The sequence below is a fragment of the Aplosporella prunicola genome (assembly GCF_010093885.1).
Source record: "Aplosporella prunicola CBS 121167 unplaced genomic scaffold K452scaffold_17, whole genome shotgun sequence".
NCBI lineage: Eukaryota > Fungi > Ascomycota > Dothideomycetes > Botryosphaeriales > Aplosporellaceae > Aplosporella > Aplosporella prunicola.
The window spans coordinates 760,225-779,905 of NW_022983545.1; the positions used below are offsets into that span (position 1 = coordinate 760,225).

Here is a 19,681-nt window from a genome sequence, read left to right on the forward strand (position 1 = left end):
ACATGCCTTGGTCCAAGCTCCCCGACCCCGGCGAATTATTGCAATGACATTCGTCTGTCTTTTTGCCCGCGCCCTTTCACGCTTCCCCGCGGCGGCATTGCTCTCCCCTCCCTCTCCATATCTCTTTCTTTCCTTGTCACCTTTCTCTTCTTCTCTGCTTCTCATATTATCTCCCAATGGCCTGCTCTCCGAGATTCGCGGGCGCTGCTCTCCGCAGAGCGCGCCTCACCTCCGCCCCGGCTCGCGCTGCTCGCCTGAGACCCGTCACTCAGGTGAGATGGACTGGCACCTCCTCCGCGACCACTGAGCCGCACCAGCCGACCGCAAAGGGCGACGTGAAGGGCAAGCCGGCGCCCGCCAAGACCATTAAATTCACCACCGAATCGTACTTCTACCCCGCCACATGCATGATGTCAGAATAAATTGTTAAGCGCTGTCCTCGCAGTTACCCTCAGTTGAAGCGTGACTCCAAGTTTGCTGAAATCACCCCGGACCACGTCAAGTTCTTTAAGGAACTGCTGGGCTCCGAGTCCGCCGTCATTGATGGAGTCAATGCCGATGCCGCCGACGATCTTGAGCCCTTCAACAGCGATTGGATGCGCAAGTTCCGCGGCCACACGAAGCTCGTCCTCAGGCCCGGTTCGACGGAGGAGGTCAGCAAGATCCTGAAGTACTGCAACGAGCAGATGCTGGCCGTTGTGCCTCAGGGTGGCAACAGTGGTCTGGTTGGTGGCTCGGTGCCGGTCTTTGATGAGATTGTCATCAACATGGCCCGCATGGACAAGATCAGGTCATTCGACGAGGTTTCGGGTATTTTCGTGGCGGACGCTGGTGTCATCCTTGAGAATGCGGACAACTTTCTCCAGGAGAAGGACCACGTTTTCCCTCTGGACCTGGGCGCAAAGGGCTCCTGCCAGATCGGTGGCAACGTCGCCACGAATGCCGGTGGCCTGAGGCTCCTGAGATACGGCAGCCTTCACGGAAACGTTCTCGGCATTGAGGCAGTCCTCCCCGACGGCACGATCGTCAACGACCTTTCTAAGCTGCGCAAGAACAACACTGGCTACGATCTGAAGCAGCTCTTCATTGGTGGTGAGGGTACCATTGGTATCATCACTGCCATCTCCATCCTCTGTCCCCAGCAGTCCCCGGCTGTGAATGTGGCGTACTTTGGTGTGGAGAGCTACGAAAAGTGCCAGCAGGCTTTCCGTGAGGCCAAAGGCCAGTTGTCCGAGATTCTGTCCGCATTTGAGCTTATGGATGGCCGCACCCAGAAGATCCTGGAGAAGGTGGTCAGCAAGAAGTTGCCGTTGGAGGGCGAATACCCCTTTTACTGCTTGATTGAGACCAAGGGCTCGAACGGAGACCACGACAGCGAAGTATGTCACAGCATCCATCAACACATGCAAAACTAACACACCCGCAGAAACTCCAAAACTTCCTCGAGCACGTCATGGGCGAGGAGATTGTTTCCGACGGCGTCCTGGCCCAGGACCAAACGCAGATGGCCGAGCTGTGGTCGTGCCGCGAGGGCATCACGGAGTGTCTGGGCCACTGGGGCGGCGTGTACAAGTACGACCTGTCGATCCCGCTGGAGGAGCTGTACCAGCTAGTCGACGAGACGCGGGAGCGGATGATCAAGGCGGGGCTGCTGGGCGACACGGACGAGCACCCGGTCGTCGACGTCGTCGGCTACGGCCACATGGGCGACGCGAACCTGCACCTCAACATCCCGACGCGCACGTTCGACAAGCGCGTCGAGAAGGAGCTGGAGCCCTTTGTCTACGAGTGGGTCGCCAAGCGCAATGGCAGCATTTCGGCCGAGCATGGCCTTGGCTTGACTAAGAAGCCGTATGTCGGCTATAGCAAGGACGAGACGATGGTTAAGATTATGAAGCAGCTCAAGGACCTGTTCGATCCTAAGGGCATCATGAACCCGTACAAGTATATTTAGGGCAGAGTGGCGGGAGAGGAAGAGGGGGACGGAGGGGAGAGAAAGATTGTGTAGGGAGCGTAGAGTAAATACCCGAGAGCAATATGTACATATAGGCAGCCGGCGTGCTTGAATACAGCGGATTGGATAAAATGGCTTGATGACCAGTTGGAAATAAGTGCATATCCGGCCTCTGAGGTATTACCACCTGCGTGATGCCAAAGTCATATAGAGTACTTCTCATAGCAATCCACTTTAACAACTTATGCCCTCGTAAAATACTCTTAAACCAATACTTCCATATGCTTCTATCACTTCATATCTCCATATCGTCGTACTCCCAAACAGCACTCTTGCACCGTCGTGAATACTTGCCTTTGTACACACACACACACACACATATATATATATATATATATATATACGAACCCCCCTTTGAGCACCAAGGAAGATAGTCCAGACGAAAGGATTTCTGGTAGATATAGCAGACTCCACCCAAGGTGAGGTCAAGGAGTAGAAAAATGTTGAAAATTTAGACAATGTGTCGGGACACGAAAAGACATGTCCGTAGAGAATAGACCGCGAGCATGGCGTGGGAAATATCTCACTCATAAAACGAAAACAACGCCTTCGGAAGTCTTAGAATCACTGAGGTCAAGCATGCCCCTCGCTCAACGACACTCACATCGCCCTATCCGCCCTCCCCCACCATCCTCCAACAAAACCACTCACACCCCATCCGCAACCCCATCTCCCAGCACCTCCTTCCTCGCCTCCCCAATCTCCTTCAAAAACGCCTCCGCATTCCCACTCAAGATCCGGCCAACCTCCTTCTTCGAAAACATGGCTTCCAGCCCTACCTCCATCACCTCCGCCAGCCTCACCACGCTCGCCTCAGGCGTAAACGGGTAGTCGCTGCCATACAGCAGGCGATCGGGCCCAACGCCGCACCCACTCAGCAGGCCCTGGAGCTGATTATTCGGGACATCGCCCTCGATTCCAACCCCACCCTCACCCTTCCCCTTCCCCTGCCCCTCATCACTCCACACAATGCCCGCCAAATCGAACCAAAACCTTGTCCGCATCGCCTCCCGCACGTCTTGCACCTCCAACCCCTTCCCAGGCCCCGGCACCACCCCCGCGAACCCCACCACGCGGTTCAAAATCCCCGGCACCGCGCCCCCCGCATGCGGAATCACGAACTGCAGCCGCGGAAAGCGCGCCACGGCTCCGCTGAGGAACAGCTGCGCCACGGCCCGCCCTGTCTCGAACATAAACTCGAACATGGGGTTCGGGTACCCGCGGCTGGCCAGCGGCGCCGCACTGCCCCCGTCTTCTCCGCACGGCGTCGTGGGGTGGATAAACAGCGTCGCCCCGCGCGCGTCCAGCCGCGCAAACACGGCATCCAGCGCCCCGTCGCCCGCGTACTGCCCGTGCGCGCTCGACAGCAGGACGAAGCCGTCGGCGCCGTCGGCCAGCGCGGAGTCGATCTCTGCGAGCGTCTCCGGGACCGCGGGCAGAGGCAGCGACGCCCAGAACCCCAGCCGTGCCGGCTCTTGCTGTTTTAGCAATGCGGCGTACGCGTTGGTGCGCCGGGTTAGGTCTGCCGCGGCTGCTGGGGGGGTGCTGGCCGTGAGGTAGGTGCCGGGGCTGCTGATGCTGAGGATGGATTTCGTGATGTGTAGGCGGGCCATTAGGGCGAGGTGCGTTGGGAGGTCCCATTCCTGTGCGTGTGTGTGGGGGGTTAGTGCGGTGGTGGGGTGGGGTGTGGGATGTGGGGTGCGGCGTACGGGGATGGCGGGCATGCCGTCGGGGTTGGAGTGGCCGTTTTGGGCGAGCTCGTCGCGGTAGAAGGGCGGGAGGAAGTGCGAGTGGACGTCGATGCGGTCGTAGGAGGAGGAAAAAGAAGACATTTTGGGCTAGGTAGTACTGATGATGATGATGGAAACTGGTGTATAGGTTGGCTGGCTGGTTGTTGTATGTAGGTGGAAGATGGATGAGAATACGAGAAAGTTTGATGTTACCCAGACACTTATATATGCCGGAGTATACTTCGTATATGTAAATGAAAAGTCCGGAAACAGCTGCTTCCGATTGGCTTTTGGCGGCATACATGTATGGCTGCCGTGGCACCGCAGGCCGATGGGGGTGCCGTGACTAGGTGCCTTTCCTTTATGCTCGCCAGGTCATGGTGTCAGTTACATAGCCGTAGGTCCATACTATAGCTGTTTGGTGGTTAAGTTGCTGTAGTACGACGACGGCTAGGTCTAGTCAAAGACGACAGCGACGATGGCGACGACGGTTACGTGTACGACTACAACGACCCCCCGGTACGGCCCTCAGCCCCCAGTCTCACGGATTGAAGAGGAGGAGGAGGAGGAGGAGGAGGATGAGGAAGACAAAAAGCAATAGGTACCTATGAAGAGCCTCGGTCGTCGGCGGCCGGTATCGCAAGTGATCGTCATCCGCCATGCCCCACGTCCAGGCCGCGGCGCCGCTGCGCGCGACAGCCAGACTACACAAAGCATGCCCGCAGCAGCGTCTGCCGCCGACACCACATCACCACTCAAGCACGATGGAGAAGATTACGGATAAAATCGCCGCTCTGGCGCCCGACCAGAGCTACTTTTCGCTGGAGTTCTTCCCGCCGAAGACGCAGATGGTATGGAGCATCAGCAGCAGCACCTCGAATGCCCCGCCGAGCTTCCACTGACAAGCTCCCTTTCTTAGGGCTTTGCCAACCTCCAAAACCGTCTCGAGCGCATGTCGCGCGGGCTGCGGCCGCTCTTCGTCACGGTGACCTGGGGCGCCGGCGGCAGCACGGCCACCAAGTCGCTCGAGCTGGCCGAGATCTGCCAGCGCCAATTGGGCTTGACGACGTGCCTGCACCTGACGTGCACCAACATGAGCCGCTCGCTGGTCGACGATGCGCTCGAGCAGGCCAAGGCGCTGGGCGTGCGCAACATCCTCGCCCTGCGCGGCGACCCCCCGCGCTCCGAGGAGTACCGCGACGGCGGCCAGGCCGAGAACGTCGCCGCCGACAACGACAGCAACGCCGAGTTCACCTGGGCCGTCGACCTCGTCAAATACATCCGCGCCAACTATGGCGACTACTTCTGCGTCGGTGTCGCTGCTTACCCGGAGGGCCACTCGGACCAGTCGCACCCCGACAAGCAGCACCCCAAGTTCGACCTGCCCTACCTCGTCGAGAAGGTCCAGGCCGGCGCCGACTTTATCATGACGCAGCTGTTCTTCGACGTGCACGCCTACGAGGCCTTTGAGGACATGCTGCGCAACGACGCCTCGGGCGCCTTCAAGACCATCCCCATCGTCCCCGGCCTCATGCCCATCCAGAGCTACCAGATCCTGCGGCGCACGACCAAGCTGAGCCACGCCAAGCTGCCGGAAGACATGCTGACGCGGCTGGACGCGGTCAAGGGCGACGACGAGGCCGTCAAGGCCGCGGGCGTGGAAATCCTCAGCGAGGTCGTCGAGCGGCTGAAGAAGAAGAAGCGCGGCGCCGCCGGCCCGCGCGGCTTCCACTTCTACACGCTGAACCTGGAAAAGGCCGTCGCGCACATAGTCGAGCGGTGCCATCTGATCTCGACCATCAGCGCCGAAGAAGCGGCCGCTGAAAACGAAGAAGCCGTCACCATTGACGACGTCGTCAGCGCCGTCCCGCCCGCCGACGCCCTCAGCTCAAACTACCGCCGACGCCTTTCCTCGGCCAACTCGACGCCCCACAACCGCGTCGTGGTGCAGCGGCCCTCAGCGTCGAGCAACAAGAGCTACGAAGCGCTGCAAGAGGAGGCCGGCGTGCCGCGCGACACCATCATCTCGCGCGCCAACACGCTCGCCATCTCGGAGGGCGAGGGCTCGCTGGGCCGCGAGGCGACATGGGACGACTTCCCCAACGGGCGCTGGGGCGACGCGCGCTCGCCGGCCTTTGGCGAGATTGACGGCTACGGCGTGTCGCTGCACGTGTCGGTGCCGCAGGCGATCCGGCTGTGGGCCTACCCAGCCGAGGTGGCCGACATTTCGGACATCTTCCGGCGGCACATTGTCGGCGAGCTGGAGGCGATTCCGTGGAGCGAGGACGCGCTGAACGAGGAGACGCTGACGATTCGCGACGAGTTGTTGGGACTGATAAAGCGCGGGTGGTGGTCCGTTGCTAGTCAGCCGGCCGTCAATGGCGTCAAGAGCACCGATCCTGTGTTTGGCTGGGGTCCGCGGAACGGCTTTGTGTTCCAGAAGGTGCGTTTTCTGTTATCCCACATGGCGATGCCGTGCATCGTCTTTGTTGTTGCTCAGAATTTGTGTGCGAGTGGGTTTACTGACTTTTGATACAGCCGTTCGTCGAGTTCTTCCTCCCCTCGGCCGACTGGAGGAAGCTGAAGGCCCGTCTGGACCAGATCGAGGAAGTGACGTATTTCGCAGGCAACCACGCGGGCGAATTCGACGCGTCGGACGAGGAGTCTGTCAACCCGGTGACGTGGGGCTCGTTTGCGGGCAAGGAGTAAGTTTGGCCAATTCCCCCCCCACCTCTCTCTCTGTCCCCCACAAACAAAGCACCTATATATGCACAGGTACTAACACCCACGCCCCCTCGCAGAATCACAACCCCCACCATCATCGAAGCCGTCTCCTTCCGCGCCTGGCTGGAAGAAGCCTTCGGCATCTGGGCCGAGTGGCGCCATATCTACCCGCCGGGCTCGGCGACGGCGAAGCTGTTGGGTGGGATTAGGGATGATTACTTTTTGGTCAATGTTATTCATCATGACTTTGTCGAGAAGGATGCGCTGTGGGGACTGCTTTTGGGGGAGTAGGTGTTGGGATTGGGGTGGGTGGGGGAGCTGTAGCGAGTAAGGAACTTGTTGTGGGGGTGGCGCGGAGCGGGGTGAAAAAGCCAAGGGTTGGGTTGGGTTAGGTGGTGATGAAGGGCGAGAGAGGGGCGAGGGTGTGTATAATATACTGTATCAGTCAGTCGGTCGCTATGAACTGTCTGTAGGTAGTAGTCAGGAGCAACAGCAAAAGCACGAGTAAGAGCAGGAACACAGCGCATTAGGTTAGGTTAGGTTGGGCTAGGTATGTATGTATGTAGGGAGGCTTACAGTAGGCGCGCTAGGCTAGGAGTACCTAAGGCTTGTATACTGTATGCGTGGCAAATGAAAAAACATATTGGACTTATTATGGTTTTGTTTATAGTTATTAGAGAGTTTAACTTAGGTCTAAGACTTGTCTATAACTCTTAATTTTTATACTGCGTTTTTCTAGATCGATAGGAGCTAGGAACGAACTCCTCTTCGTCCTAATTATTAACTACGTATTACCAAAGCCGGAGTCGAGCTGGTTATCTGATCTTCTTAAGCTATAGTTCCTATGAGAAAATATAGACTAGTATATAAGAGAGCATGGTTTGTTCGGATAGCCGCAGCAGCCTTGTTCTCTTTTCGTCGCTAGAAGGAGACGCCAAGTTAATATTAGTGCTGTGCTAGATGCTGCACGAAATCTAGCCCAACATCGCAAACGCTTTTACCTCTTGCTGTAACTACAGCGCATCCACTCCCCTTCCCCACACCCGCACCCACCCACCTACCCCACACTACGAAACATCCGCGTTCTTCTTCCCCCCGACCTCCGCCTCCGCATCCACTGTCTCAACCCTCTTCACATCCGCACTCCCTTCCGTCCCCTCCCCCTCCTGCGCCCACATGGCCTTCATCTTCCGCGCCCTTGTCCGACTAGGAACGGTGTCCCAGAGCGCGCCAGCAACAATGCCCCTACCACTAGCCCGCCCACCCGTCCCCGCCCCCCCGTCGAACAGCAAATGCACGCGCTCGAGCGGCACGCCCTTGGTCTCGGGGACGGCGACAACCGCGTACACCATCATCAGCAGGCAGCACGCGCCGAAGAGCAGGAATGTGCCGTACGTGATGTTGTCGAGCATGATGGGCGTGATCTTCGCGATGACGAAGTTGAACAGCCATTGCGTCATCAGCGCGAGGGCCATGGTGAGGGAGCGCACTGTGCGAGGGTGGGTTGCGCGTTAGTTATTTACCCAGTGTAGGAATGATCGTGGTAAACGAAAGGAACAAGCATACCAATATTGGGCGAGCACTCTGACGACAGAATATACGGAATCGGCCCCCACCCGAACGAGAAGAATATCACATAGAGGTACACGCACACGATGGCGAAGACGTTGTTGCCCGTGAGGTTGTTCCCCGTCGCGCCGTCCGCGATGGGATGGACGGCCTGGTTGGCGCCGATGTAGAACATGGCGAAGGCCTGGCCCAGCCCGCCGACAATGAGAGACCACTGCGCAAGAAAAGAAGAAAACACGTAAGCAACTAGCTAGTGTGGTGCGAACCAAGTAAATGAAGGGATTTCATACCTTTCTGCCCGCTTGCTCGATGCCCACCATCAGCGATAGCCCCGTAAACACTACCTTTACTACCCCGTAGATCCCTGTCGCGAACAGCCCCGAGTCCGTGCCCGTGAGCCCGATGCTCTTGAAGATCTGTGGCGAATAGTAGTTGATGGAATTGGTACCTTGGCAGTGTGTTAGCAAGCCGCAGACACCAAAACACATAAGAAGCCTAGCTGCCTGTATCCTCGCAGCTCAGAGCCATCTCGGTCCAACATACCTGACCACTGCTGCAGGAAAAACAACACAATCCCCAACGTCCCGCGGTAGAAGATGCTCTTGTTCTCAAGCAAAGCCTTCAACTGCGCGAACATCGACAGCTTCTCGCGCCCCTCAAAGTCCGCCACTATCTCATCCAGCTCGAGCATGACGGCGGGATCAGAAGCAGGCTTGGCCCGCACGTGGGAGAGCGCGCGCCGCGCTTCCTGCAGCCGGTTCTTCTCGACCAGCCAGCGGGGGGACTCGTTCTCGAACAGCATGCCCGCCAGCAAGAGCACGCCGGGCAGCATCTGCAGCGCAAACGGCACGCGCCATTTGGTTGCTGATGTCGGCGACGAGATCTGCAGGTTCATGCCGTAGTTGACAAAGTAGCTGAGCATGATGCCTGTGTTGTTGAAGAGCTGCATGCTAGATACGGCGCATGACGAGTGTTAGCGGAGTACGAGCGCGTCGCGTGGCGCGGAGTGTGTGTTGACTAACCAGCCTATACACCGGCCTCGGATTTCCTTGTTGGCGTTCTCGCCGATGTATGTGGGCACGATGGCGGAGATGGCACCTACGCCGAAGCCGCCAATGAAGCGCCCTACGTACAACTGTGCGAGACTCGTCGTGTTGATTGCGCAAGCCGTCTGGATGGCAGATCCGATGAGGAAGATGCAGTCGGCAACGATGAGCGACCATTTGCGACCTCTTTTGCGCATATTAGCCTTGACTTCCTGATACAGCTTGTCGGAAAGGACACCGAAGAAATTAAAGTCCTGAACAACATGTCTGCCCCTCTAAAATCTTGCTCTGCTCTTAACAGCCTATCAAACCCAATCTGCTAAACCAATGGGTAGGCCAACCATCCATCTTCACCAAAAACCACAACACCAAAGAAAATATAATACTCACAGCACATCAGCCATCCAAAACGATGCCGCGGCGCCGAAAAAGCAGCCTCCCTGCAGCACACTGACGATATTCCCCTGCAGGTTTGCAAAATCGTCACTGTCCTCTTTAAGATTGAACGAGTGTTGGAACGCGTCCATGGTCAGAATGCCGCCAATGAGACCCGTGTCCCATCCGAAAATCATGCCGCCAAACGACGCGATGGCGGTGAGGAGGTACGCGCGGCGGTACATCTTGAGGTCTGCGAGCACGGTGGCGAACCGGCCACGCGTGGGTGGGGCATCGTTGCCCTCCGTGACCGTGGGCGTCACGGTCTGGGAGTCTGAGGTCGACATGGCGACGACAACAACGGTCGCTAGTTATTGTCGAAAGTGAGTAGCACAGGAAAGCTACAGGAGAATTGGACGTTCGAGGCGAGGGGGAAATATAGAAGAACCAGAAATCAAAGTGCCAACAGCACGCGCGTCTTAGCCAGAGCTTGTCGGTAGCTGAGCAGCAGACTAGCAACTCGCAGGACCAAGTAAGTGAGACAAAACAACAAGTCAACCTTGATTTCAATCTCTCACCAGCGCAGGCGCATCGCAGATAAATCCTCGCCAAGTCCACCCCGCCGACCCTGCCTCCTTGCGCCCGCCCGCCGGCCATCCCTCGGGCTCCATTCCTGCTCGCACAAGACGGAGAAACCGTCCTCCACCAACAGCCAGCCAGCCGTGCCCGGGCCCGGAATCTGGGGTCGGCAGAGGCGTGCGGGAGGCGGCAAAAGCTTAGCGGCGGAAAGGCGCGTCCACGCGTGCGGGGTGATCTGCAATGCGGGGACTCGATTGGGGTGCAGTGCGAGGACTCGCGTCGGGCGTGGTTGGCGGAAGAGGTACTCGCGCGCCCGGATATAAAGCGCTCGCTAGCCTTGATGATACTCCTGTACGTAACTCAAGCGCGGAGCGGAGCGAGCATGCCTGCATGGCGTGGTACGGTACGTATTCCGGACCTGCCACTCATATGCAGCGCGCTGCCCAGCACCACCGCTCATGGTGCGACCGCAAATCCTACCTTCAGCGTCGTCGAAAGCAAAGTAATTCCCTCGCATGCTGCTCGCTAGCCGGCTCCACGCGCCGCCGGGGCTCGGTGGCAGTGTCGAACTAATTGAGCGCCCTTGCCTTCCTGCTTGACCGAACGAGGAGGGAAGGCCGGACCTAGTTTGGTGAGTGGATAGGTGGATACGTAGCAGCGTGATGTCGACATTGACGTTGATTGATACAAACAGATATAGCCATGCATACATGGATGCAGATGTGGGTGGGTGCATTTATGCGTCTCAAAGCGGGATTTCCTGCCGGCAATGCAAACAACGCACGGCGCACCGGAGAAGACGCTGTCGGCCACCATCTCTGTGCAAGCGACGAAGGGACAAGCGAGCGAGCGCAGTCGAAGATGTTGCAGTGCATCGATTTATTAAACGCCACCCTTTAGTTGTCCTTCCAGCGCTCTTCAACAAAATCCGCCCAAGCTCGTCATACCTTCCGAAAATTCCTCAACGCCCGGATCGTCGTTCTCCAAAATATCATCGATAGTCTTTCTGTCTCTGATACGCCAGAACTTTTGCACCCCCTTGGTGAGCCTCTGGCTGATTGGGACAATGTCTTCCTCGGGGCATGCCGCGAAGCACAATCGGAAGCAGCGCCACGAATCGCGCTGCCGGATCTCCTCGTCAGGTGCGAAGATTCCACCAGGCGACACGAGCACGCGATAAGGCTCGCTGGTCCAGTAGACCCAGAGCGCGCGGGAGAGGCGCGGTCCGGGAACGCTCCTGGCCAAGGGGTGCGTGGAGAAGTCGAAGCGCAGCCAGACAAACATGCCACCAAGCGGTCGCACAAAATCGAACATACTGGACGTCTCTACGACGGCCCACTCATCGTCCTCAATGTCCTCGTCGCAGCCATTAGACGACGAGGGATGGAATGACGAGCGCAACATTTGTGTCAAGCTGCTGCGCCGACCCGTCTTCACCACGCTCTTGCCTGCATCCAGTACATCACACATGGCGTTCATGCGCCGCTCATAGTTGCCTCGCAGGCCTTCCAGCCAGCGCACCCAACCGTCAACGTTCCAGCCTTGTCCATTTTTGGAGCCGCCGGAGCCGCCGTCTTTCTTGCTTTGCGGGCCAATGATCAGCTCAGCAATCATGGCCTGCACGAAGCCAGATGGTTGTTGAGTGGACGCCTCCGTCAAGCGCAGGATCCTTTCAATCAATGCTGGTTGTGCCGTGATCCAGCCAAGACGGCAACCTGGCGCAACCGTCTTGGAGAAAGTGTCGAGGCGAACGACACGGCCCTGATAGTCGATGGAAAGGTACGAGGGCACCAGTGAGTCCAAAAACTCGTAGCCCGACGACTTACCACCAAGCTGGACAGGAGTCACTGGGACCTTGGGAGAAGACGATGGGAACTGCAGATACCAGTAAGGATCGTCTTCAATGATGATGATATCATACTGAACGCATAGGGCATAGATCTCCTTGCGCCGTGCGAGACTGAGAGTGCCAGAGGTAGGATTTTGGCCAATTCTGCATCGTGTCAATGAACCGTACGGACGTGAAGATTCAAATAAAGAGTATGAGATGAAGTAACAGGCAGGACTAATACATCGCTAACATATGCTAGATTGATGCAAGCATAAACAAGCAGAGTGCAGCTCTGTTCTAACGTCCAGGGCGCGGAAGTAAGGGATTGATAAAAGGAATAAACATACGTTACTGTGTAGATCAAATGCGGCCGCTTGCCCCTTGAGTGGTCCCAGTTCTCCAGGACTTCCTTCAAACCGCCTGGGCCTGAGGCCTTCATACCCTCATCGTCAATCTTCACTGGGACGATGTTGACTCCACGCGGCCTGGTCGCCTGAATGGCATTCATATAGCAGTACTCCTCAACAAGGACGCCTTCCCGTTCATCGACCGGGTCTCTGCCCTGCGACCACTCGTTGGTCAGGGTCTGGATGGCCTTGGAGAACCCATCCGTCGAGCCACAGGTCAAGATGATCTCCGGACCACCTTGGTATGGGACATTGGGGTGCAGGTTTTGCTGCGTGAACTGGCGGATGAATTGGTAGAGGGGCGGGTAGCCCTGTGCCTGGCCGTACTGCAGGGCACTGTCGAGATCTATCTTCCGCAGGACATCGGGGGTACCGGAGCTGTGCGGGACCACGAGACGGCCGGAAGGATGACTGTCGGAGGCGGAGGTGGCGGAAACCTCGGCGGAGGGGGGATCAACGGGCTTGTTAGGCGTGGGAGTCCAGCGATCCGGGAGAGCTACCTTGGCCTCGAGGTCGTCGTAGGGGAAGTACTTGTCATTAGGAAGACCTGCAGACTCGGAGAATTAACAGGTGTCACGGTGCTACAAGGAGATGCGGTGCAACGGTGACGCACCTCCAGCCAGCTGACCAATGCCGGGAATGGAAAAGTACTTGTAGAACTGCTTGATAGATGAGGCAGTGCGATTCTTGGCGGTGCGCGAAAGATGGTGGGACAGGTCAAGAGGCCTGGGGAGAGAGGAATTATTGCGGCTCATTGTGACAGATGTTGAACCAGAGTCGCACAAGACGTGGCGGGCGGGCGACAGATGCCATTGTGTTCGGCGATAAGGGCGGAATGCGGATCGGTAATCAACGCCAGTCGTCAGGTCGATGACGGGAGCCGGAAGAAGTCAGGCACGCAGCACGAGCGCCGTCAAAGTGGAGACGGTCGTCGAGCCCCTGGCGAGCGTCTGCAGCCTCGTGTACATCCGCAACCGTCACAGGAAGCATGGCCGCGGGACACCGCCGCTATCATGGGCAAGCCTGGGGAAGACGAAGAGCTCGAGCTGGCCATCCCGGCTTCTCGGCAAGCCCGGGACCGATTGGCCGTGCATCATGACGAAGGTACGACTGCCCGCCCATACCTGTCGGGCTTGCGACTCTCACGCTCCCTCTCGCCATCTTCTTCGCCCTCCCTCCCGCCGCGATCGTTAGCATCTCTTTCCTCTACCCCAACCCACTCTTTATATTTCTTTGCGCCTCTCGTTGCCTGCCCGCGCTGCATCTCCCTTCCGGCGCTCCCGGCTGATCACCCACCCCAGAGCAGGACTCTCCAGACCACACCGTCATGCCTCGTCAGAGCCCCGACGCCGAGCCTGTGCACCACGAGTATCGCGACGATGCGACCAGTACCTTTGGCTCCGATACCACGGCCACCAACAACCTGCATCTCGACGACTTCCCCGACTACGACGGCGTTAACGACCTGAATGTGCCGCCCAAGGCCCCCGGATACGTCCCGAAGTCGGTCCAGCGCTTTGTTAATGCTGCCGGCACATGGATCAAAGGCCCGCAACCCCCGCGCCCATATAAAATCACACCCTTCTTTCCGGCGATACAGACTGCGCCGCAGAGGCTCTTGGATAGATACGCGCCCAAGCGCAAGCAGAAGGTTTGGCTGCTGGTCGGCTTCTACGTGACTTGGTTCTTGTGTTTTTCGTTGGTACTGCGCAAGTCGGCCTTTTCGAGCGAGATTGAAGGATACGGGTCACCCGTACGGATCACCTGCACTACGAGGTTTTGGTACGATCATGTGCAGGTCGGAGATTTGGACAAGTGCTGACGTGCCGCAGGAACGATGGAAACATGTGCGGCATGAACGGCGACCAGTGCCGACCGTTCGGGAACTCTTCCATCGCCTTCCGATGCCCCGCCAACTGCAAGCGCGTGCAGGTTGTCAACTCGCACGCCGTGGGCGACCAGGAAGTCAACTACCGCCCTCTCGTCATCGGTGGGCCGACCAACGACCACGACGATATCGACGACGTTGCCAGCACCTTGTATCGTGGAGATTCTTTCGTTTGCGGTTCTGCCATTCACGCCGGGTTCGTCAGCAACAAAGCCGGCGGATGTGGCGTTGTTAGCAGAGTTGGCGAGCACAGCAACTTCCCGGCCGCTAAGCACCATGGTATTTCTAGCGTAGGATTCGACTCCTACTTTCCTCTTTCGTTTTCGTTTGTCGATGGCACTGCTTCCGAGTGTCGTGACCTGCGATGGCCTCTCTTTGCCGTCTCCCTAACTTTCACTGTCCTCATCACCCTATTCACTACGTCACCCTCTGTCTTCTTCTGTTCCGTTTTCTTTGGCACATTCTTCCATGTGGCGCTGGCCTCCGACCCGCCAGACCTTACCGACTACTATGCAATTATCAGTATTACGCTCGGAAGACTTCTACCTGCGTCGTTCTGCGCATACGTCATGTATAGATGCGCCGTCCGACCCCAAATGACAGGCCTGACAGCGCAGTTTGAGAAGGCCATTCTCTGGCTTGGCGGCTGCTGGGTCGGCGCTCTCAACAACTACACTTTCGACAAGATCCCCATTGAGCGCCTGACGCCGCACGACATCAAGCAACAACCCGGCGCCGTCCCCGCTCTCATCACCGTCGTTCTCTCACTGTTCTTCATCGCCCTCGGTCAAGCCTGGGCCCTCCGCATCGAAGGTCGCTTGCCGCGGTACCTCGTCATCTACGGCATTATGGCCGGCAGCCTGCTCGCCCTCGTCGCCGTCCCGAAAATGAACCTACGTATCCACCACTACATCCTTGCGCTGCTCCTGATCCCTGGCACGTCGATGCAGAACCGGCCCAGTCTGCTCTACCAAGGCATTCTGGTCGGCCTGTTCATCAACGGCATTGCGCGCTGGGGCTTCGACAGCATCCTGCAAACGCCCGACGAGCTGCGCGGGGACGCGAAGCTCGGCACGCCGCTGCCGCACATCATGCCTCCGATCATCCACAACAACTACAACATGGGTGACATGATGTCCAACATCACGTTCGAGTGGGAGAAGCCGTTCCCGAAGCACTTTGACGGCATCAGCATCCTGGTCAACGACGTGGAGCGCTTCCGCGCGTATGAAGACGATGAGGGCGTGGACAGCTTCACGTGGGTGCGCCAGGATGCGGAGCTGCCGGAGTATTTCCGCTTTGCGTACATGCACGGCGCGGGGGCGGGCGACTACACGAAGGCGGGCAAGTGGGGCAAGGACGGCGGATGGATTCCCATGAAGAGCGGGCCGAGCTAGAGGGCGCGCGCGTGGGTGTTTGCAGGCGTTTGTGTGACTCATGGCGCGTGGGCTGGCGTGGCTGGCGTGGCTGCGCTGTGGGCTGTCAGCAAGAGAGAGAAGCGAGCGTACCGTGTGCGTTATGGCGCGCGGTGCTGACTGCATGTACAGGAGTAAGTAGAGGGGATTCGCTATTTTTGTTTGCGTTTTTGATTGATGCTCGTATGAGTGAAAGATCTACTCGGTTGTCTTTGTCTTCTCTGACACATACATACACATACATACATACGCTTTTTTTGAAGATCTCGTTCGTTTAAGGCTGTTGCTGCATCAATGGCGTTGGATGATACCGCGGGAGGCAGCTGGACGGCCTGGTGGGTGGCGTGGCGGCGGAAGACACAGGCAGAGCAGGCCGGACGCATGTGTAGCTGCTTTCTGTTACTGTTGTTCCTGCTGCTCCTCCTGCTGCTGCTGCTGCTGTTGCCAGTGCTGCCGCTGTTTATATGATGTTTGTTTGTTTGGTTGCTTTTTCGTAGATAAATTTTTGATATATACAAATACATACAAATAGAAATTGAGATTGAGATTGAGATTGAGATTGGGGTTTATGGTTGGTAAGGCGTTTGTGGCGTACGTGGCTTTCTCTCTCTCTCTCCCTCCCTGTGTGTGCATGCGGGTATGACTGCGCTGCTGTTGCCTACGTGTAGGTGGTGAAGCTTTCTGGGTAAGAGTATTTGATAGGAGCGGTAATAGTAGTACGGACGTAGCGGATATAGGCACGGTGATAACGGTGATGTGACGTTGTGGGAGTCAGCTTGATGTACCGGTTGCTTTCATGGCGTGGACTTGTGATGTGTCGGAAATCGCAACGGTTTCTGTTTTTGGAGCGGGAAGTGTCGTTTGACGGGCAGGGATGTTGGGGGAACGGTGTTTTGGCTGGCGTTTCGAGATAATGAGGAACTGTGGTTTTTGATGCTGCTGTGATGGTAGCTGTATTGCTTTGTTGGAGGTATTTGATATGTTCACATGTAGAGTTGCCCTTACGATGACCTAGATTTTTCTTCAGTACCGGATCACGAACAAACATCAACATCTCTACTCCGTATATATTCCAATCTCCGGATGAAAGAGACATTCACGTCCGCGAAAAGTAATCATGATCTGACATGGATCGAGAGGCAAGCCTCCTGACTCAGACGCGCCCCACCAAGCCCACCCATCGCGCTACCCCGCAGCCCCTCCTCGTCTCATCACCAGATTGTAGGTCCCGCGTCGCCACTCCCGGAACGCCAGATTCCCGTCTTCCATGCATTGTCCACCGGCCGGGCCTCGAGCCACGTACTTATAGCTCCCTTTGCCGGGCCGCTGGGAGGGAGAAAAAAACTTCAACACTGTCTAGGTACTCACATCCATACCTACTTCTCCGCCTTTCCTCGAGCCATTGTCCTCCCACAGCCACGCCGTCACCACCGCTGAAGCTCCTGCTCTATTCCCCGCTGCTGAAATAGTCAAGAGACGGGCTTTTTGAACCGAAATTTCCTCGTCCCGCTGTCGCAATGACCTTCACTCTCCACCATCTGCAGCGCTCGCAGTCCGAGCGCATCGTCTGGCTCTGCGAGGAGCTCGGCATCCCCTACGAGCTCAAGACCTACCGGCGGGACCAGCAAACCCTGCTCGCGCCCCCGGAGTTGAAAGCGCTGTGCGTTCCCCCCTGTCCTGCCTCCCCTCCCACACACACATAAAGCATGAAACTCACACCTCCCCCAGCCACCCCGCGGGCAGCGCGCCCGTCCTCACTGACGGCGACGTCACGATCGCCGAGTCCGGCGCCATCGCAGAGTACATCATCAACCGCTACGCGCCTCCGTCGCACAACCTGACGGTCCCCGCCTCGGCGCCCGCCAAAGAATACGCCGAATACCTCTACTGGCTGCACTTTGCGAACGGCAGCCTGCAGCCCACGCTGATGATACCGATGATGATCTCCTTCACCGGGCTTGGCTCCTTGCCCGCCGTTGCGACACACCCGTCCCTAGGCGCAATCAATGGGCGCGTCGACGCCGCGTTCAAGGCCCTCGATGCCCGGCTTAGGGAAACGGGCAACTGGCTTGCGGGCGACAAGTTTACGCTCGCCGACATCATGACCGTGTTTACCATGTCGACGATGCGCCTGTTTGAGCCGTTTTCTTTGGACGGCTATGACGGCATTGTCGCCTGGTTGGAGAGGGTGGGCCGGAGAGAGGCGTATCAGCGCGCGATTGAGAAGGGCGAGAAGGGTGAGACGAGGGGTGTTGTGCCGACTTTGATGAGGGAGGCGCCCAAGGGAATTCGGAGCGGTTAGGTGGGGTTTATGGTAATGTGGTAAAAGCTATTTCTCTCTTGTTGGTCTCTCCTCTCCTTTTGGAAGGTAATCCTCGCTCAATGTAAATGCTAGATAGATTTGTAGAACTGCTCTACTCACGGAAAACACGCCGCTTATTCTTTCTCATATATTATTTATCCGCAGCCGTCATAAACTACCTGACTATCACCAGCTCGCCAGCACAGCCACTACCAACCAACCACTCTATCTACCGATGAACGAAAATACAAGGATATCACCCCATATACGGGCCCTTCAACCCCGGCGACAACAACTCCAGCACAGCACGACCAGCACCAGACACCAGCATAAAGTCTCCCAAGGCCTCTGCGCCCTATTCCACCACTACATCACCACAGCCCCATTCCCAAAGACCCGTCAGCAAAGAAAGCAACGGGAGCCGGGCAGCGTAGAGGACGACTTTGTCAAGAAGTGGCAGAAACCGGGGAGGCGAGAGCCTTGAAATTCAGGTAGCGCTTACACAGAGGTAACGCTTACACAGAGGCACCGCCTACGCGGCGGAGAACTTGGACACACCGACGTCTCGCCCCGCCGCTATTGACTTTTGCTGTGGACTAGCGGTGTGTGCCTGTACCAGACGTCAGCATCGTCGCCGAAACGCACAAAGCCTTACACTGCCTTATGACCGCTCCCCCCGTCTATATAGTACGTATGTATACGCCCGAACTTGTCCGTAAGGCTGGGAGCGGTCTGTCGGTGCTCATGCGGGTCTGGGAGTTGGCTATGCTGGAATAGTAGTAGTAGTGGTTCTCTGGTTGGCTGGTTAGTTGCTTCTCTAGTTGGTTGGGCGTGTCAGTGTTTTTGTTTTTCTGGGAGATGTATGTGTTTGTTTGTAGTGCTGTGTTCACTGGGCGAATGGAGACGTGTGCGGTTGGGGGTTTGTGCCGTGTGTGGTGGGCAATGGGCATTGGAATGCGCGTATTGAGCTGCGGTTTTGGTGCTGTGCTGTGCTGTGCTGTGCTGGAGTGGGGATGGGGGTGGGGGTGAGGGTGGTAGGAGGGCTTGTTGGTAGAGGTTGTGGTGGAGTGAGTTGTGTGGATATGTAGCGGGATGTCACTGATACTGAGACAGCGAGAGAACTTATTGCAAAAAGACTTCTTCCTGACTATTTCTAAGACTTTGCGTTATTTCAGCCTGGATACCAGCTTGTGTTATAGCTTACCTAGAACAAGTCTTACCGCATCACCGATGCTAGTGTATATGTATGTGCTCAGTCACCAGGCAACGGCTTTATAAAGCGCCAGAGCCGCACGACATAGTGAACAATCAACATGCCCACGCAAGACTGTTGGCTCAACAGCTTTAGCGCTACGAGGGCAACTGTCGCAACTTCACCTTTCGGAAAAGGTCCATGTACTTGCTAGTGTTAGGGAGCGACTCGGTGGGTATGACACGATGAGACAATGAGAGTAGATGCTGGGAGGTTCGCTCTAAACGAGCTATAGCGTAGTTAACATTTTCGAGGTGATGAGCGTCAGTGGTAATTAGCACTGGCACTGAACAACAACCTGGCTCGATGGTGGAGTTTAGCCTGGGCGGAAGATGATGAAGAAACGATTTAGTTTGCACGGAAGATAATAAAGCTATAATATAGCTTTTGGCTTTAAGAACACGGACCGAACCGGCTGGTCTGGTGTAAAGATATACTTGCGCTAGGTCATGGGTGCGCTGTGCTAGTCTGTCGTGCTGTTTGCGACTATTGTGAAAGGAGTTGAGAGCTATAGCGGGTATTATGACTTTTCTAACATTACTACGCGCT

At 57.0% G+C, this 19,681-nt stretch overlaps 8 protein-coding genes across 8 annotated transcripts; 4 read left to right on the forward strand and 4 right to left on the reverse strand.

Annotated features, from left to right (window-relative positions):
- The first annotated feature begins 98 nt into the window (after positions 1-98).
- On the forward strand, positions 99-2,203 carry K452DRAFT_319882 (uncharacterized protein). The gene is made up of 3 exons (XM_033544272.1): positions 99-385; positions 446-1,379; positions 1,427-2,203. The coding sequence occupies exons 1-3, from the start codon at positions 177-179 to the stop codon at positions 1,952-1,954; spliced, it is 1,671 nt and encodes a 556-aa protein (XP_033396105.1). The 5' UTR covers positions 99-176; the 3' UTR covers positions 1,955-2,203.
- A 159-nt stretch (positions 2,204-2,362) lies between these two features.
- On the reverse strand, positions 2,363-4,285 carry K452DRAFT_319883 (uncharacterized protein). The gene is made up of 2 exons (XM_033544273.1): positions 3,724-4,285; positions 2,363-3,657 (listed from the first exon to the last, which is right to left on the reverse strand). Exons 1-2 carry the CDS (start codon positions 3,844-3,846, stop codon positions 2,662-2,664), a joined length of 1,119 nt encoding a protein of 372 aa, XP_033396106.1. The 5' UTR covers positions 3,847-4,285; the 3' UTR covers positions 2,363-2,661.
- A 223-nt stretch (positions 4,286-4,508) lies between these two features.
- K452DRAFT_230630 (uncharacterized protein) lies at positions 4,509-6,759 on the forward strand (the record flags this gene model as incomplete). The annotated part of the gene is made up of 4 exons (XM_033537109.1): positions 4,509-4,595; positions 4,664-6,187; positions 6,283-6,449; positions 6,546-6,759. 4 exons carry the CDS (start codon positions 4,509-4,511, stop codon positions 6,757-6,759), a joined length of 1,992 nt encoding a protein of 663 aa, XP_033396107.1.
- Positions 6,760-7,535: 776 nt separating this feature from the next.
- K452DRAFT_230697 (uncharacterized protein) lies at positions 7,536-9,805 on the reverse strand (the record flags this gene model as incomplete). Its single annotated transcript, XM_033537111.1, has 6 exons — positions 7,536-7,957; positions 8,035-8,251; positions 8,328-8,485; positions 8,581-8,987; positions 9,060-9,269; positions 9,474-9,805. 6 exons carry the CDS (start codon positions 9,803-9,805, stop codon positions 7,536-7,538), a joined length of 1,746 nt encoding a protein of 581 aa, XP_033396108.1.
- A 281-nt stretch (positions 9,806-10,086) lies between these two features.
- Positions 10,087-10,864, reverse strand: K452DRAFT_55204 (uncharacterized protein). Its single transcript, XM_033546836.1, has one exon. It carries the CDS (start codon positions 10,771-10,773, stop codon positions 10,369-10,371), a length of 405 nt encoding a protein of 134 aa, XP_033396109.1. The 5' UTR covers positions 10,774-10,864; the 3' UTR covers positions 10,087-10,368.
- Positions 10,477-13,083, reverse strand: K452DRAFT_289137 (uncharacterized protein). The gene is made up of 3 exons (XM_033540780.1): positions 12,889-13,083; positions 12,216-12,822; positions 10,477-12,030 (listed from the first exon to the last, which is right to left on the reverse strand). Exons 1-3 carry the CDS (start codon positions 13,028-13,030, stop codon positions 10,956-10,958), a joined length of 1,824 nt encoding a protein of 607 aa, XP_033396110.1. The 5' UTR covers positions 13,031-13,083; the 3' UTR covers positions 10,477-10,955.
- A 519-nt stretch (positions 13,084-13,602) lies between these two features.
- On the forward strand, positions 13,603-15,560 carry K452DRAFT_230799 (uncharacterized protein; the record flags this gene model as incomplete). Its single annotated transcript, XM_033537115.1, has 2 exons — positions 13,603-14,057; positions 14,108-15,560. The coding sequence occupies 2 exons, from the start codon at positions 13,603-13,605 to the stop codon at positions 15,558-15,560; spliced, it is 1,908 nt and encodes a 635-aa protein (XP_033396111.1).
- A 1,266-nt stretch (positions 15,561-16,826) lies between these two features.
- Positions 16,827-18,024, forward strand: K452DRAFT_55253 (uncharacterized protein). Its single transcript, XM_033546837.1, has 3 exons — positions 16,827-17,238; positions 17,307-17,920; positions 17,974-18,024. The coding sequence occupies exons 1-2, from the start codon at positions 17,096-17,098 to the stop codon at positions 17,878-17,880; spliced, it is 717 nt and encodes a 238-aa protein (XP_033396112.1). The 5' UTR covers positions 16,827-17,095; the 3' UTR covers positions 17,881-17,920; positions 17,974-18,024.
- The last annotated feature ends 1,657 nt before the right edge of the window (positions 18,025-19,681 follow it).